This window comes from Bombyx mori, chromosome 10 (genome assembly GCF_030269925.1).
Source record: "Bombyx mori chromosome 10, ASM3026992v2".
In the NCBI taxonomy this organism is placed as follows: domain Eukaryota; kingdom Metazoa; phylum Arthropoda; class Insecta; order Lepidoptera; family Bombycidae; genus Bombyx; species Bombyx mori.
This window is the reverse complement of record NC_085116.1, coordinates 2,524,398-2,540,316: the sequence shown is the minus strand read 5'-3', so window position 1 is coordinate 2,540,316 and position 15,919 is coordinate 2,524,398. Positions and strand designations below refer to the sequence as shown.

The 15,919-nt window shown below is 40.0% G+C and overlaps 1 protein-coding gene and 1 long non-coding RNA gene across 2 annotated transcripts in view; one reads left to right on the top strand and one right to left on the bottom strand.

The window, feature by feature from the left end:
- Window positions 1-15,919, bottom strand: part of LOC101735937 (hemocytin-like) — a 98,331-nt gene that overhangs the window by 76,922 nt on the left and 5,490 nt on the right. The window contains exons 4-16 of the mRNA XM_062670358.1: window positions 15,424-15,583; window positions 13,266-13,489; window positions 12,549-12,740; window positions 10,498-10,538; window positions 9,204-9,433; window positions 7,723-7,877; window positions 6,698-6,840; window positions 5,680-5,842; window positions 4,212-4,336; window positions 2,589-2,655; window positions 1,898-1,999; window positions 1,081-1,324; window positions 282-477 (exon numbers count right to left, since the gene is read on the bottom strand). Of these exons, the coding sequence (XP_062526342.1) occupies window positions 282-477; window positions 1,081-1,324; window positions 1,898-1,999; window positions 2,589-2,655; window positions 4,212-4,336; window positions 5,680-5,842; window positions 6,698-6,840; window positions 7,723-7,877; window positions 9,204-9,433; window positions 10,498-10,538; window positions 12,549-12,740; window positions 13,266-13,489; window positions 15,424-15,583 (2,042 nt within the window). The remainder of the gene's footprint in view (window positions 1-281; window positions 478-1,080; window positions 1,325-1,897; window positions 2,000-2,588; window positions 2,656-4,211; window positions 4,337-5,679; window positions 5,843-6,697; window positions 6,841-7,722; window positions 7,878-9,203; window positions 9,434-10,497; window positions 10,539-12,548; window positions 12,741-13,265; window positions 13,490-15,423; window positions 15,584-15,919) is intronic.
- Window positions 10,586-11,631, top strand: LOC134199465 (uncharacterized). The gene is made up of 2 exons (XR_009973973.1): window positions 10,586-10,819; window positions 10,918-11,631. It is a non-coding gene; the product is annotated as an uncharacterized LOC134199465 (long non-coding RNA).

The following is a 15,919-nucleotide window of genomic DNA, read 5'->3' as shown; positions in this document are numbered from 1 at the left end:
TCGACGACATAGCTCTCAAAGTTAGCAGGCTAAAGTGGCAATGGACCGGTTACATCTGCCGAGCCAGCGACGCCAGGCGGGGGAGGGAATTCCTCGAATGGAGGCCACGGATGGATACCAGGAGCGTGGGGTGTCCTCCAACCAGGTGGACCGATGACTTGGTGCGCACGACGGGAAGTCGTTGGATGCGGAAGGCGGAGGACCGCATTCTGTGGAAGGCATTGGGGAAGGCCTATGTCCAGCAGTGAGCAGATAAAGGCTGATGATGATGATGATGCTACCTCAGAGATGGCTCCGGAGCAGGCCACGTTCTCCACGTCGACAGTAAGGTTGCCCGCCTGCAGCATGGTGTAGGAGCAGCGGCCCATGAAGTCGTACCGCAGCCCGTCGAACGTAGTGTAGTGCGGGTCCCCCACCGCCCCGCACCGCGCCCCGCACGCCGCCTCCGAGCACACCCACGCGCCGCGCGAGCACGTGCTGCCCACACACCACACGCTCAGACAACTACTTCTTTTTTTTCCTACCTAATCTGAGAGCCTTGAGAGGCTATTTCAGCGTAACCTTAACTAGTAGGTGAGCTCACGGGGCTCAAACCTAACGACGTTGCTAGCACCAACCCTAGCAAGAGCCGTGCTTCGCAGAATCTACAACCGGATCGGAAACGCGACCCACTGAGAAGATCCGGCGAGAAACTCAGTGGGCTGTGTCTGAGGGTTAATTTACTCGTAGAGCCCTTCGTCGCAAGCGACGGGTTCGACGAGAACGATGACCGGTGCTTGAGGTACCTAAAAGCACCGTTAGTGGATCGGGAGGATCCGAAATGACGTGTTTGGGGCGACGTCAACTGCTTTCCATTCTGTCCGCAGGATCGGGAATGTAGTTACCGGCGGCCACGATAAGTGGGTTCTGGTGTCGTGCCGCTTTATTGAAGTGCTATACTTACGACATGTTGATAACTTTGTATAGTGAAATGGTTGAAATTTGAAAAGATAATTAAATGGCAAAAGACGCACACTGTTTGATACGAATACACCGGCGCGCAATCCTTTAGACCACGAGTTCAAAATCACAGTCACTCACCACGTATTACATTCTTTGGGCAGAACGCTTCCTGGTTTGAAGCTCTTGTTCCTGAGTCTGCAGGGACAATCGGCTGGCTGGACACATCGTCCCGCCTCCAGTAGGAGACCCTCGGGACAGAAGCAGCCCTCGACGCAGGTGACGTTGTCCGCGCTGCTGACGGCTGGCACGTTCGGGAAGGCACAGCTTGCCTGCACATCTGGGCCGCACGCCTTGTATATCTTGCCTTCCGGGCATTTCATTGCTGAAGAAGAAATAAATTTGAATACTCAGTCACGAATTGAACTCAAAGCAAGCATAAGATAAGTCATAGGATAGCAAGCATAAGACACAATCGTCTTTTCGCATTAAAAGTCTACCAAATTCCAATAATATTCGAAATTGAGTTAATATGCGGAATCATTTGGTATCACCAGTATTTTTCTAATGAATACTGTCAAAAGAGCGTAGTTTAGTATAATTTTTTTTTTTAGTTTACCTATATTTCAACTACTATTAATTAACCAAATTAATATATAATTTTATCTTACTTTAAAAGACAGATAATGTAACAGGTAAAAAATAAAAAATAAACGTTCCAAAGGTGATTAAAATTATAAATATCACATGTTAAACCTTTAAAACACTCTCCTGTAAAATTATTTAGTAAGTTTTGAGATTATACAGTTTTAATGCGAGAAGACGAAATGGCAAAAGGACGCATAAGACGAATGGCAAAAAATACGTCAAATCAATTGATAATTTGCTAAGTATATACATATATTTAACTGATAATCACAATAATATTATGGTACATAAAAATAGAAGCAACACTCACGACAGGTGTCAGGATCGCGCCAGTTCTTCATCTCCTCCACACCGTGACGGAGACACTCCTTGGCATACACCGCGACTGTACTGCAGGCACATTCCTCTGGACCTGTAACAGACATATTCATAGAGTAAGTTGACCAAAATTAAATATTGTAATTACCATCTACTTTAACTTTAAGTGCTTTGAATAGTATGTTAGAGCTAATATGCGAAGACCTTAGTCCTTACCCCTTCATCATTTATTGTTGTAGCATTTTCACCTTATTTTTCTATCCCCTTATTCCACCCACCCCATTCCTTAAATTATTCTTAATTATTATCTCCTAGAGTAAGTCTTTATTTATTTTATTTTTAAGTTCATAAATACCTTAGGTCTAGATGCGTTTCTATGCGAGTATAACAACACACAGACCCTGTAGCTTTTTCGAGCTTTTATTTCAGTCAATTATGGTGACCTATTCTAAGTGTCACCGTCAAAGGTTTTTTTTTTAAATGTTTAACTACTATACCACTTTAAGTTAACTTAAATAGCCGTCTAAATATATGGTCATTCTCTAAAATTTTAAGATACACGTTAAATAAGTATGATTACTTCATGATCATTCACCCACAGAGTGGCCCACTGCTGAACTTTAGGCCTCTTCGAATTGATACCATTATTATTATATAATTATATCAACAATATTATTACTTACTTAGAGATTTTGTACAAGCACAGTAATCCCATTGGCAAGCTTCCAGTAATAACGACACATCCATTACCTGTAATTTAAAACATACAAATTAATTTTATGACGAGGAATCAAACGTATCTATCATCTATCATCAGATTAATAATAGAACACGCATTTAAGCTATAAAAATATAAAGGAACAAATTTAGTTTGACTGGAATTATACGAAATACTAGAAACTCTATGAAATGTTACTAAGAAACAATAAGTTTTAATACTCTACTTTAAAATTCTATATTATTCCCTTATTATTCGCCCTCTATACGAATGACATCCCCACCCTGAAGGACCACCTTCGTGCGTGAGAGCACGCCGTCATAGCTCGATATTCGATCGGAGTTAAAGATTCTCGTCGGCTGTGAGGCCGGAACCTATGAGTCTATGAGAACCTATGAGCGTCCCTCTGAGTTTCGCTAGCCTATCCTACAACCTACAGCTTAAGGGGCGGTCCCCTCCTAATGGGACTTCAGGGGACTGCACCGTTCCCTGTCTGGGAAGGGAAATCAAGTCCTCTTCAGGGGAGGTGTACCGTTAGGGTTCCAGATCGGAACGAGGACCAGTTTCCCCCATTGTAGAGGATACTTGCCCCCAATGCAGTCTTCTTCACCCACCTTGAAATAAGAGTTCTAAGGCCTCAGTATAGTTACATTGGCTGTCCCACCCTTCAAACCGAAACGCATACTGCTTCACGGCAGAAATAGGCAGGGCGGTGGTGCCTACCCGTACGACTCACAAGAGGTCCTACCACCAGTAATTACGCAAATTATAATTTTGCGGGTTTCATTTTTATGACACGGTGCTATTCCTTCACCGTGAAGTCAATCGTGAACATTGGTTGAGTACGAATTTCATTAGAAAAATTGCACATGTGCAGGCATGCATTCATTTTACCCACAGACACAACCCACTGAGTTTCTCGTCGGATCTTCTCAGTGGGTCGCGTTTCCGATCCGGTGGTAGATTCTGCGAAGCACGGCTCTTGCTAGGGCCAGTGCTAACAACACTCCCGGCTTGAGCCCCGTGAGCTCACCTACATGTTAGGGCGAAGCTGAAATAGCCTCTCAAGGCTATCAGCATCGGTAGGAAGAAAAAAAATCGATCCTTTGACATTTGTATTATATCATTATATAATATCGATTTCATTGAATTTAAGTTCGTACCCTTGCTTCATTCTAAGTAACGCAGTAGTAAACATGCATTGTATTGCTCTGCTTCTTTGTTTTATTATATTGTTACTTGTTATTGTCATATGATCGTCTTTATTAGTCGCTAATAGCCTATTATTAGCTAGTTAATTAGATAGTTAGTAAGAAGAAAAAAGAAAAAAAAACATAAAAGAGAGATAAAGAAAGAAGATGAAGATGTGAAGTCTGCGGGGAAGTCCGACCAATCGGAAACCGTTCCCCTTAAGGGCACGCGACGACTCCACGGATTGTAAATTTTAAAGACCCGCACGATGAATTTCGTATGAAATTAATGAATTAATGATGCCTTGGTTCTTCAGATTTCTACTATTCATGATGTTGAATACTTCAAAACACTACAATACGAAGTTAACTAAGCATCTAGAGGAATATAAAAATACCTTTGAACATTTCCTAAATTTATCTTTACTGAAGATTCTTGTACAGAATTGCATTGCTTTCTTCAAGTCCTCATCTCCTTTGGATTCACAAGCGCTTGACTCTGTAGGATTACCCTCGCATGTATCTGGAAGAAAGAAAAGAAGCATCTGATGTTAAGGTTTTTTTTTCAAGCGACCATTCTTGTGAGATAAACCTTAATTTTAATTCTATTCTTTTTTTTCTCCACCTTATCCCACTAGGTGGGGTCGGCACAGCAAATTTTTCTATTCCATTCTCTTCCATCAGCCGTCATCTCAACATTCACTCCTCTCTCTCTCTCATATCGTCATTCACACACTCCATCCATGTCTTCTTTGGTCGACCCCTCTACCTTGCATTACCATTTTCATCTCCTAGTCACGTGCATCTTCTCTCTACGCATCAAAGGCCCATACCACTACACATTTAATTTTATTGGGGTAACATTATCAAAGCTCTAACAAGGACTGCTGGCACATTTCAAGTAATATAGAACTAAATCATTAATAATAGGTAATCCGTCAAAACAGACCGAATCTTTGTGATAGTTTTAACTCAGTCGGTGGCGCAATAATAATTGTACCTTTAACTGCAGGGCGAGAGATTTTTTTTTTTATTGCTTAGATGTGTGGACGAGCTCACAGCCCACCTGGTGTTAAGTGGTTACTGGAGCCCATAGACATCTACCACGTAAATGCGCCACACACCTTGAGATATAGTTCTAAGGTCTCAGTATAGTTACAACGGCTGCCCCACCCTTCAAACCGAAACGCATTACTGCTTCACGGCAGAAATAGGTGGGGCGGTGGTACCTACCCGTGCGGACTCACAAGAGGTCCTACCACCAGTAATTACGCAAATTATAATTTTGCGGGTTTGATTTTTATTGCACGATGTTATTCCTTCACCGTGGAAGTCAATCGTGAACATTTGTTGAGTACGTATTTCATTAGAAAAATTGGTACCCGCCTGCGGGATTCGAACACCGGTGCATTGCTTCAACACGAATGCACCGGACGTCTTATCCGTTAGGCCACGACGACTACAAGCTGTCGATATGATTCCCACTTTGGGAAAATGTTCGTATGTTGAACATTTTGTTCTTTGTCTGGGAGGTAAGCATCTCTATATGTATATATATACCTATGTAAGTATCTGAATATTTAATGTGGGCACTATTTAAAAATTCCAATTCTTGTTAGTTCAGCTTTTGAAATACAACATTTTAATATGCATAATAATTTTTTGGGAGACAAAAAGTTCCAAAAATCGCTTCGATTGTCCTTTTGAATGTTCAAAAAAACCAAAAAGTAGGATAATGTGAAATTGATGATTTGAAGTCAGGTCTTCGTAATGATGTCGTACTGCTTGCTTTCATAAGCGCTTTTTTGCTACAGCATAACAAAAATATCACAATGTATGTATAAAAATGGATAGATAAAGACTAACCTCCAATCTTGTTGAGTTTCCACGAAGAAGCGAATTCAGATTTCGTTTTGGCCAACGTGTTTGCTTTGGTTGTAAAGTCGTTCTCTGGGTTACCATCAAGCTTCCCACACAGACCTTCGGTGTTGTTCCACAGTAATACAGAGACTTCTACCAATATTAAATTCTGAAACATAATTTAAAGTTCGAACATCTTCGTATTGTAGACCATTTGTATTTCTAAGATGCTGTTAAGCACCTACCTACTAGAGCTATAGTAGATGCAGGCCCAATTTGCCAAGTGTCATTGGCGTTGGCAAAATTTTACCTTTCAAACTTGGCCCGATTTTTGACAGGATAGTAATAGCCACGAATACTTAACCTAATTGTCGTACCACTAGTGCAATCCAAAAGACTGCACATCCTTTAGTAATATTCTAACACTAAAGAACTATGTGTGGCTAGCGACCATCTTTCAGTTGATTTGATGATTACAATTAAGGCAGACAGACAAATGTGGATATATTTAAACAGCTCTAACGAAAACAATCGTAGAGTAGAAGAATCTGTTAATCCTAATCTGAAAATGAATAGTCTGTAGCCAATTGTAATTAAATCTGATTCTCTGTAGAAACCTATAAGCACTCTATCAACTTGTTTGATGCCTTTCCGTTTGATTATATCTGAGATCCCGCAACCTTCCCAATTAGACCAATAAAAGTCATTGTTCTATTCAAACAGACATTTCAACGGTATCTTCATAAGGAAACTAGCTGTACCCGTTCGCATCGCTGGCCATGTAAAATTAACATTATTAGTTCTCACCCCCACAAAGATTCTTATCATTAACGCCCCCGCAACTGATGTAGGGATGTCCAACGCTCATATAAATATTAGCCTATTCATTAAGTAAATGTATTTTTTACAAGGATACCAAGTTTCAAGTCAATCGGATGCATGGTTCAGTAGTTATAATGGAACATCCGCAAAAACCACTGTAGATTTATATATTAGTATACATAGTCGCGGTCAAACTACTCACGTTGGTGTCCCATTTGAGAGTGACCCCAGCATTGTCCAGGTTGACTTGCACGTAGTCGCTGGGCATGGCCACCCTGAGGCCGGGCAGGGAGGCCGGCATCGGGATCAACCGACGACTGTTGCGGAATGACACCGACCCGTCCTCTGTGCATAATGATATTGTCGTTAAGACCGAACTGTTAACTGACCTCTGAGGAACTGTTTGACGGGTCATCGCTATTTTACTACCAGCCTCCTGGAGCCAGGAGCCACCGTTTTGTGGTTCCCTCAGAAGGTTTCACTGCTCACCTAATGGCGAGTGGCCATCTTCGCTCACGGTCACAACGTCAAGCGCAGAACCAATTGACCGCCTAAGATTAGCTTTAATCCGAATCTGTACTAAAGCTAAACTTAGGCGGTCTGGTGAGCAGTGAAACCTTCTGAGGGAACCACAAAACTGTATTTGCTATTAACAAATAACCTTCAAGCTGAATTTTACAAAAATTATTAGCGTTTAGAGCTTTATAAAATTCACGCTGACATCTACGCTGACCATTTGAGTATTTTCCTAAGAATTCATCCTCGCCGTAAGCATCCTTAGCGAGGACCGGACCATGAACATTGAAATGCAAAGTTCGAAACGGGTATTTGATTGTGTGAACAAAACTGTTATGACAATTTCATTGGAATTTGAAAACGGAAGAGGTGTGTGTGGCGCTCAAAGTAGACCTAGACTATTTTTTTATTTATTTATTTTTTATTGCTTAGATGGGTGGACGAGCTCACAGCCCACCTGGTGTTAAGTGGTTACTGGAGCCCATAGACATCAACAACGTAAATGTGCCAACCACCTTGAGATATAAGTTCTAGGGTCTCAAGTAATAGTTACAACGGCTGTCCCCTTCAAACCGAAACGCATTACTGCTTCACGGCAGAAATAGGCAGGGCGGTGGTACCCACCCGTACGGACTCACAAGAGGTCCTACCACCAAATACGCTTATTTCTCGCGAATGTTCGCCGAATTAATCAAACAGCTATCAACTCACCGTCAACGGACAAGAAAAATGGTTTGTCCTCTAGGTAAATGGTGATTTCACTTGGACAGTACGGGTAACGTTTGCACTCTCCTTGTTTGACCGCCACCGTGTATTTATGTTCTTTGGCATCTCGGATCAGAACGTGTTGGCATGGTGATTGCACGCTAATACAATGTGGAACACAAAAAAATGGTAATTAATTTTCGTAGAATGTGTAAAGGGTTGATGTTACTAATCGTTCCTTTTCATCAATATATTTATTGTTTTTTGAGATGTAGAATATGTTTAAAGTGGAATTTCCTTTTTGGTGGCCCCTTACAGAAATATTGATAGCCTTACAGTTCCACTACGAAGATCTATCATCTTCCACTGAGTATCTGTCGTTGTTCAATACACCCACATCCTAAAGATGCTCTTTTTAACTTGTATACAAAAGCTTACGTAAGATTTCTTGAAATTGTTTAAATAAATATAAAATATATAGAACAATAACAACTATTACGTCCTTAAAATTCGAGATTGCACAGCGCCTGAAATAGGTAGGATGGTGGTAGCTGCCTGTCAGAGCTTATAATATCCTCTACCATCAAAGAAATACTTTTTGTTTCAAGTATTATATTTATTCGGGACACGTTTAGTTTCACCATCATTCGTGGTACATAAAGTAAACTCATATAACTATATTCTAAAATGTACAGGTGACGAATAAGTAAGTATATGTGTATTTAAACATATCGCACATACGTTGCGATAACGTCACTTATGCAAATTATATAATTTTTCAGGAGAAACGTTAGAAAATTCAACATCTTAATATATATAAATCTCGTGTCACAATGTTTGTCCTCAATGGACTCCTAAACCACTTAACCGATTATAATAAAATTCGCACACTATGTGCAGTTCGATCCAACTTGAGAGATAGGATAGTTTAAATCTCAAATTATAGTCGCAATTTTAATTTATTGCTAATTATTTGTCTGTTATTATTTGACAGTCACAATTATCTGTTAACTCCAAATGATTCTAACAGATGTCGATACCTTTCGACTGGGTTGAGTAAGTAATCAATAGATGGCGCATATATGGCAAAACAACGTTTGCCGGGTCAGCTAGTCTTATTATATAATTCTTATATAGTTCTGCTAGGCTATAGAAATAAAATGATAATATTTAAACTACAACTTTAAACTCCATCTCGTCTTACTAATAACTATTAAAAAATGTATTTTCTCATACTTAGTGTTAACAAAAATAGCATAAGTGACTTTATAGCACTGCATATGCGATATATGAGTATATGGTTTCTACAGCAGTGGAAATCTAAGTTCGGATCCCGATGACAGTACGAGTACTATCCCCGATTATTCATACTATCCTTTTAAAAGAACTTGCACTTAATCCATTTGAATATATTGAACGGGGCTATCTCACACATGTGTGGTCTCTATAACACGACACATCTCGTTGATAAACTCCAAATAATTTACCTGTAAATTTTCCCATCAAAGGTCTTATAATGCACACCAGCCCAACTCAAGCAAGTGCCTCCTTTGGGCGTGAAATCCTGTATGACCACCAAAGGGTTTTCCTTGATGCCATAGGAGCCGTGGGGTCCACCAGTGTGGCCATAGCCGTGAGCCTCGCTCGAGTGAGACGGCGTATCACCTCGTTCCCTTGAGTGAGACTCACTCGAACCTTGCGAGTACGAATAGTACGACTGAAATAAATATTTTAGAGACATATTATATTTTGTTTCGAAATTGTAAAATAAGTTGTATTTTTTTACTGTCTGAAAGTTGGAATGAGCTTATAGCGCACTAGTTGCATAGCTTTTATCGCGGGCTTTGAGCGCGGCGACCGAATCAAGAAATTCCGTAACGAAAATAAAACCTAACACCCCCTCTCCGCCTACCATGTAGCTCGCGTTCAACACTTTCACACGTTGCGCTTGTGTAGTGATTGTGAATAAGCGCGCGGCGTGACATCGCACTGCAGGCGCATCATGAAAAGTCTGCCCATCTCTCTCTCACGCGGTCTAACTTATGAGTGTGAAGGGGACAGTTAATGTTTTGCTTTTGTTAATGTTTATAAATATAGCGTGGTCTTATTTCATTATTGTTTTAATATTAAATTATTATGTTCTAATTATAATTGCATAAGTTGATAAAAAATGCTATGCAATAGCTTTACCGCGGCAGTCCCCGAGTGCCATACGTGTTTTTTTTTCTATCTATTCTAGTAACCTCGAGGGGTTATTCTATATTCAGCGAATTAGTAGGTAGCGTAGTAACCTGACGTCGTTGCTAACACTAGCCCTAGCAAGAGCAGTGCTTCGCAGAATCTATCACCGGATCGGAAATGCGACCCAGTGAAAAAATCCGGCGTGAAACTCGTTATTAGCGCTATTGACTTTTTTTTAATACGACTGCCCCACCTTTCATTCGCGACAGAGATAGGCAGGAAGGGGGCAGCGTTCTGGACACTCAGTGTTCCTACCACAAGAAACCATAGGTAAATTTTGCGAGTTTCCTTTTATTGGCCGACGTTGTTGCTTCTTTGTGGAATTTGATTAAAAAAATTGCCATTTGAAGTAGAATCCAGAAGTAAGCGCAGCGCTTGATATAAATATACTATCCGTGCTATCAATTATGGACACTGCAATTTGATGTTTAAAGATATCAAACTGAATACTACAGTTTTTCTTGAAACCAATAATTTTATGAGGTCAAATTAGAAATTTGGGGTATAAATTAGAATCGACTGTATTCAGTAATTACTCACCGAATTGTTGTGATGATTCGGACTTATGACCACGACGTCCTCTGTAAACCGAATATTCATGATAAGCAATGTAGTTAGAAAAGTTGGTATTAATCACGGAATAGATAAATAAGGTTGGAATGGTAATGTAGGCGGGGCAAGCGTGCCACAGTTATGATAGAACAAACATAACTCGACCGATTCTTTCATTCACCGCGTTTAGTGCGCTTCGGACTACTTGGCGAACAGATCTCCGCTTTATAGTGCCGTGTTGTGCAATTATAACTTGTAAAACAAAAAATCAGACCTCAAGTATAGAGCGAGGAGGTATATCTTTCGATCGGTAAGTCGTAATTACCATTTAATTACAATATTATTTGTCTAAAACATAAAAATATACTGAGCATTATGAAATTCCAAACATTAACAATATTATTGCAGCAAGTTATAAATAGCATACATTGCGCGATGTGTACTCGCCCAATGAACGCAATGACCAAGTCAGCTTCCAATGTACTACATGCATTGCGTTCTCTACACTTCAATCTTTGAAATTTCGGCCTTTGCCCTGATTGGCCGTGCAGTTTGTCGATAGTGAGGTGACCATGTGGTAAAATCATCGACAGAATTCTCGACTATATTTACATTTGACATGGATAATTTTTGCATTATTTTATATTTAATTAATGATACCTAGTATATTTTTAGTGAGACGTATTTTGAGTAAAATAAATATGTATTATTATTATTGAATTATTATCATTGAATTAAAGTGAAGGTATAATATAAAGGGACATGTAGACCTCTAATTTACGGGTATTTACTATATTGTCTAAGACGTATTAAAATCTAAGTAAAATGCTATTTGACTTATGCAGTAAATTAAAAATTTTAGGTTTCCTAAAGAACCTAACGCCAGGGAACAATGGATTGACGTGACAGGCAGAGGAAACTGGAGACAAAGACGAGTACTATTTGCTCTAAACATTTTACTGAAAATGATTTTATCATAAAAAAAATCAGAATACACTTAGTTTTGAAAAATTCATTCGCAATTAATAGCAAGCGCCAACTGCTTAACAAATACGTTTTATTCCAGCGACAGTGACTATTTGTAATTAATAAAAGTAAAATAGTTTTTTTTTTCAATATTTATTTCATGTTTCATTTTCTCCATTCATTCATCAGATAATTTATCGATAAAGAATATCGATTTTATCAAGCACTAGCGTGTATGAACATTTTTATTGCCTTTTTGCGTGTGTGAGTGTGTATGCCTACGGGTGTTTTGTGCTAGTTTGCGAACGAATATCTGTCCTGAGATTTATGTGTGGGTGTTTTTGTTGTGTGCGAAATACTTGTAATCACAATGTGTGTATGTGTAGAAATTAAAATAGTGGGGATGAAGCGGCGACACTGGTTCTAATACAAAATTAGAGCAAAGGCCTTTCCAACCTTATTTATCTATTCCGTGGTATTAATAATAATGTTAGCCTTAACAAGCAATGTTGTCACTATAAAAAAATAGTATGACATCGTTTTGAGAAAATACAGGTAAATTTTCTGTCTTGCCTGAAAAAAATCCATGATAGGGTAACCAGGTCACATGGCCCACCTAGTCCTAACAGACTATTTGAGCCCATGGACAAATCAGTGTGAATGACGCAAAACCAACTTTGAACTGTGATAATTTGATTGTATAATGGTAATGACACGCCACAAACTCGAATTACTCACTTCTATCTAGGCGACAGAATTCACATGCAATGTCCATAAAATGACGGACATTTTACTGGTGGTAGAACCGCACGGGTAGATACCACCACCCCGCCTATTTCTGCCGTGAAGCAGTAATGCGTTTCGGTTTGAAGGGTGGGGCAGCCGTTGTAACTATACTGAGACCTTAGAACTTATATCTCAAGGTGGGTGGCGCATTTACGTTGTAGATGTCTATGGGCTCCCGTAACCACTTAACACCAGATGGGCTGTGAGCTCGTCCAACCATCTAAGAAATAAAAAAAAAGACACCTAATCCGACGGTCGACGATGACGTATTTAAGGAGCATACGTACGGAATTCACACTGTGGTATCGGTTGCGGGAGGAACACTCCGCTGTCGTAGTGACAAGTGTAGACGGGAGCCGGTGTCGCACTGAACTTGGAGCCCCTGGGACATTTGAGCTTGCAGCTGAACTTTTCTCCGTCTCCGAAGCACTTGTAACCACCGTTGAAAGCCAGCTTCCTTATGTCGCAAACACTGGTTGCTGATGGAACGAATAATTTTTGACTCATCAGTAATTCCATCAAATTGACATGTAATTTATAATAATCGACAATTTAAACGAAAGATTCCATAAAAATAAATAATAGTTTAAAAAAACTAACAATATCCGAAATATATAAAATAGAAAATAAATTTTAATAAATTTGAATTAAAAATAAAATAAGAAAAAAATATATTGTAAAAAAGCGTGGAGTGCTTTTCAGGATATTATCAAAATAACCCTTCTACTCATATTTTTTCATAAAGTATTTATAACTACTGATACCATGCACCCCACGCTTATATTTGTTTATTTTTTAATATTGAATTGTCATCGGTCCTTAATAAGTATACCAAGTTTCGAGTTAATCCGACGTTTTGAAGGGGATCACAATCATGTTCAAAGATTCCGTTACAAACATACAATACGTCTGAAACTAATAAAAGCGTATTAGTTAATAATACTAGTTGTGGCACATAAAAATGCAATAGCAAATAGGGTTGCATAAACAAATTTGATACTCACAATATTGACACTGCGGTCCCCTGTATTCGGCTGAGCATTGGCACATATTGAGAGACAAACAGATCCCGCCGTTCACACAGGGGGGCTCGCACTGGGGCTCGCAGTCCGGGATCGTGGTGAAGTCGGCCCGGGTCGGCTGCCACTCGCCCTCAGTGCACTGCATGTTGGCCACGGTTGTGCCGTCGATGAACTTGTAACCTTCCATGCAGGTGATCGTGCACAGTCTAAACAAATGGAAATAAATTCGAACTATTTCCGAAAATGAAGACAGATTAATTCCTAAAACCAAAGCGAACGTGAACGAGCGAAAGCATCGCACGTAATGTAACACAATTAAAAAATAACTGACACGCGGGGACGAGGACTTGTTTTTTTTTATTTTGAGAGATTACTGGTGGTCCGGTGGCCTTTCCAGTTTCACCAGGACGGGTGGGCGAGCAAAGGCTCAGCCAGGAGGGGTGGGATTTGCTAATAGCTGCCCGAGCGCCTCCTAAGGAGACCTAACAACTCACGAGCAGCTGCTACGTGAATGAGTCTACAAGCGGATCGGAATCGCGACCCGCTGAGAAGATCCGGCGAGAAACTCAGCGGGCTGATGCATGGTTTAGGTTGCACGTACAAGTACGGTTACCGAGGTCCTTACTCCTTGTGTTAGAGCTAAAAGTGTCTAATGCAAGGGTTATTGGATCTGATGGATCCGTAAGGATGTTTTAGTGGTAGAACCTCTTGGGAGTCCGCACGGGTAGGTACCACCACCCCACCTATTTTTCCGCCGTGAAGCAGTAATGCGTTTTGGTTCGAAGGGTGGGGTAGCCGTTGTACTGAGACCTTAGAACTTATATCTCGAGATGGGTGGCGCATTTACGTTGTAGATGTCTATGGGCTCCAGTAACCGCTTAACACCAGGTAGGCTGTAAGCTCGCCCATTCATCTAAGCAATAAAAAATAAAAAAAACTGTCTGTGACTGGCTTCTGCATGATCAGAATTCGGGGAGTAGTCAGCGGCGGCAACGATAAGGCGATAATCATGACGCATAGCCTTATCGAAGTACCGTTCTGACGCTGACTTCACGTGTTTCCCGTGTAGGTTGTTAACGTTCCTCACGAACCACAGAGCTCCGACGGCTATCCTGCAAAAGCGGGATGGTGTATGTGTGCGCAGGCCGCGTGAGCGAACACCACAATCGCGTGTAAGTCATGATGGGTCGAGGACTTGGTGGAACGCGAGGCGCATCTTATATTTGCGTCCGTGTACATTGCGGTTTCAGTGACATTCAGCTCAGATATTTCGAACATTTCGGATATACATAGGTCAGAGGTTCGAACAGGCGTACAGCCCCAGCTATGTCTATGAATCGTAAATATTTTATAGCCCTAATCTATTTCTATCTAGGCTTGGGTGAAAGCCCACAGTCACAGCTGAAAACGTGGTACAATTTGACCATTCGATGTATTCTTATATAGGTTCGACGAGAACGGTGACCGGTGCTTGAGGTACCTAAAAGCACCGTTAGTGAATCGGGAGGATCCGAAATGACGTGTTTGGAGCGACGTCGACTGCTTTCCATTCTTTCCGCAGGATCGGGAATGTAGTTACCGGCAGCCACGATGAGAGGGTTCTCGTGTCGTGCCGCTTTATCGAAGTGGAATTATCATTAAAAATGTATTATTGATATTAAGTATTTTATACATGTCTCATTATTATTTAATTATATTTCTTTTAGTTTTTTTTAAAGTACCTAATACCTAATACGAAGAACTATAAAAAGTAATTTGAAAAAAATAATAGAAGCCATGTCTAATAAATAGACAATAAAGACTTATCGAGGGGTGAAATGCTAGTTATTTGATTTAAGCGGCTTTTTGGCAACTTTACAGGAGAGCCATTTAAAGTTTAAAATTTGGAAAAAAGAAACAAGAACAACAAACAAAGAAACTTCTTCAGTTATTTGAATGGAGTAAAAAATTTTAATTGAAGTTCAATTAAAAACATCGAACTGTTGATGCTAATGCCAAATTAAACGCACCTTTAATTACAAAAATAAATGTCGCGTATTAAACGCAATGTCGGTTAAACCAAATAGCTTTTCACCCCCGATATTTAACTAAAGTCTAAATCAATGATCACCTAGAAATGGTACATAAAATAATTACTTACTCGCTCGAACATTTCCTACGAGCATTCATTGGCAGAGGCGGGTATGATAGACAAGGTTTCTTCTCGAACTCACAGTACTTCCCTTGATAGTTAGCTGGACAAAGGCACGTGTTTGTGTCAACGCATATGCCTGTGTTCCTGCATTCCGGGTCGCATTTCGCTGTCAAAATGTAACGTAGTTATTGTTTTTACGTTCAATAAAATGTTGAACGTAAATTTATGATGAATATCAGTTCGTAGAAAGTTGGCTCAATCTTTTGAGAGACCGTGTGATCTGTATCTAACGCTGTATCTGATAGCTTGAAAATAGGTAATTGCGATTGATTAGTTATCCCCTATTTTTCCCTACTTCTGAATTTCACCGTCAAACGTATGTTTATTCATGAAGTATCAGTATAAATAAATTCAATTAGGAAGTTTTAAAGGAATTTTGGACGTAATTTTCGTCGATTTCACGACATCTGATTGACTTGAAAATTTGTGCACACATCAATAT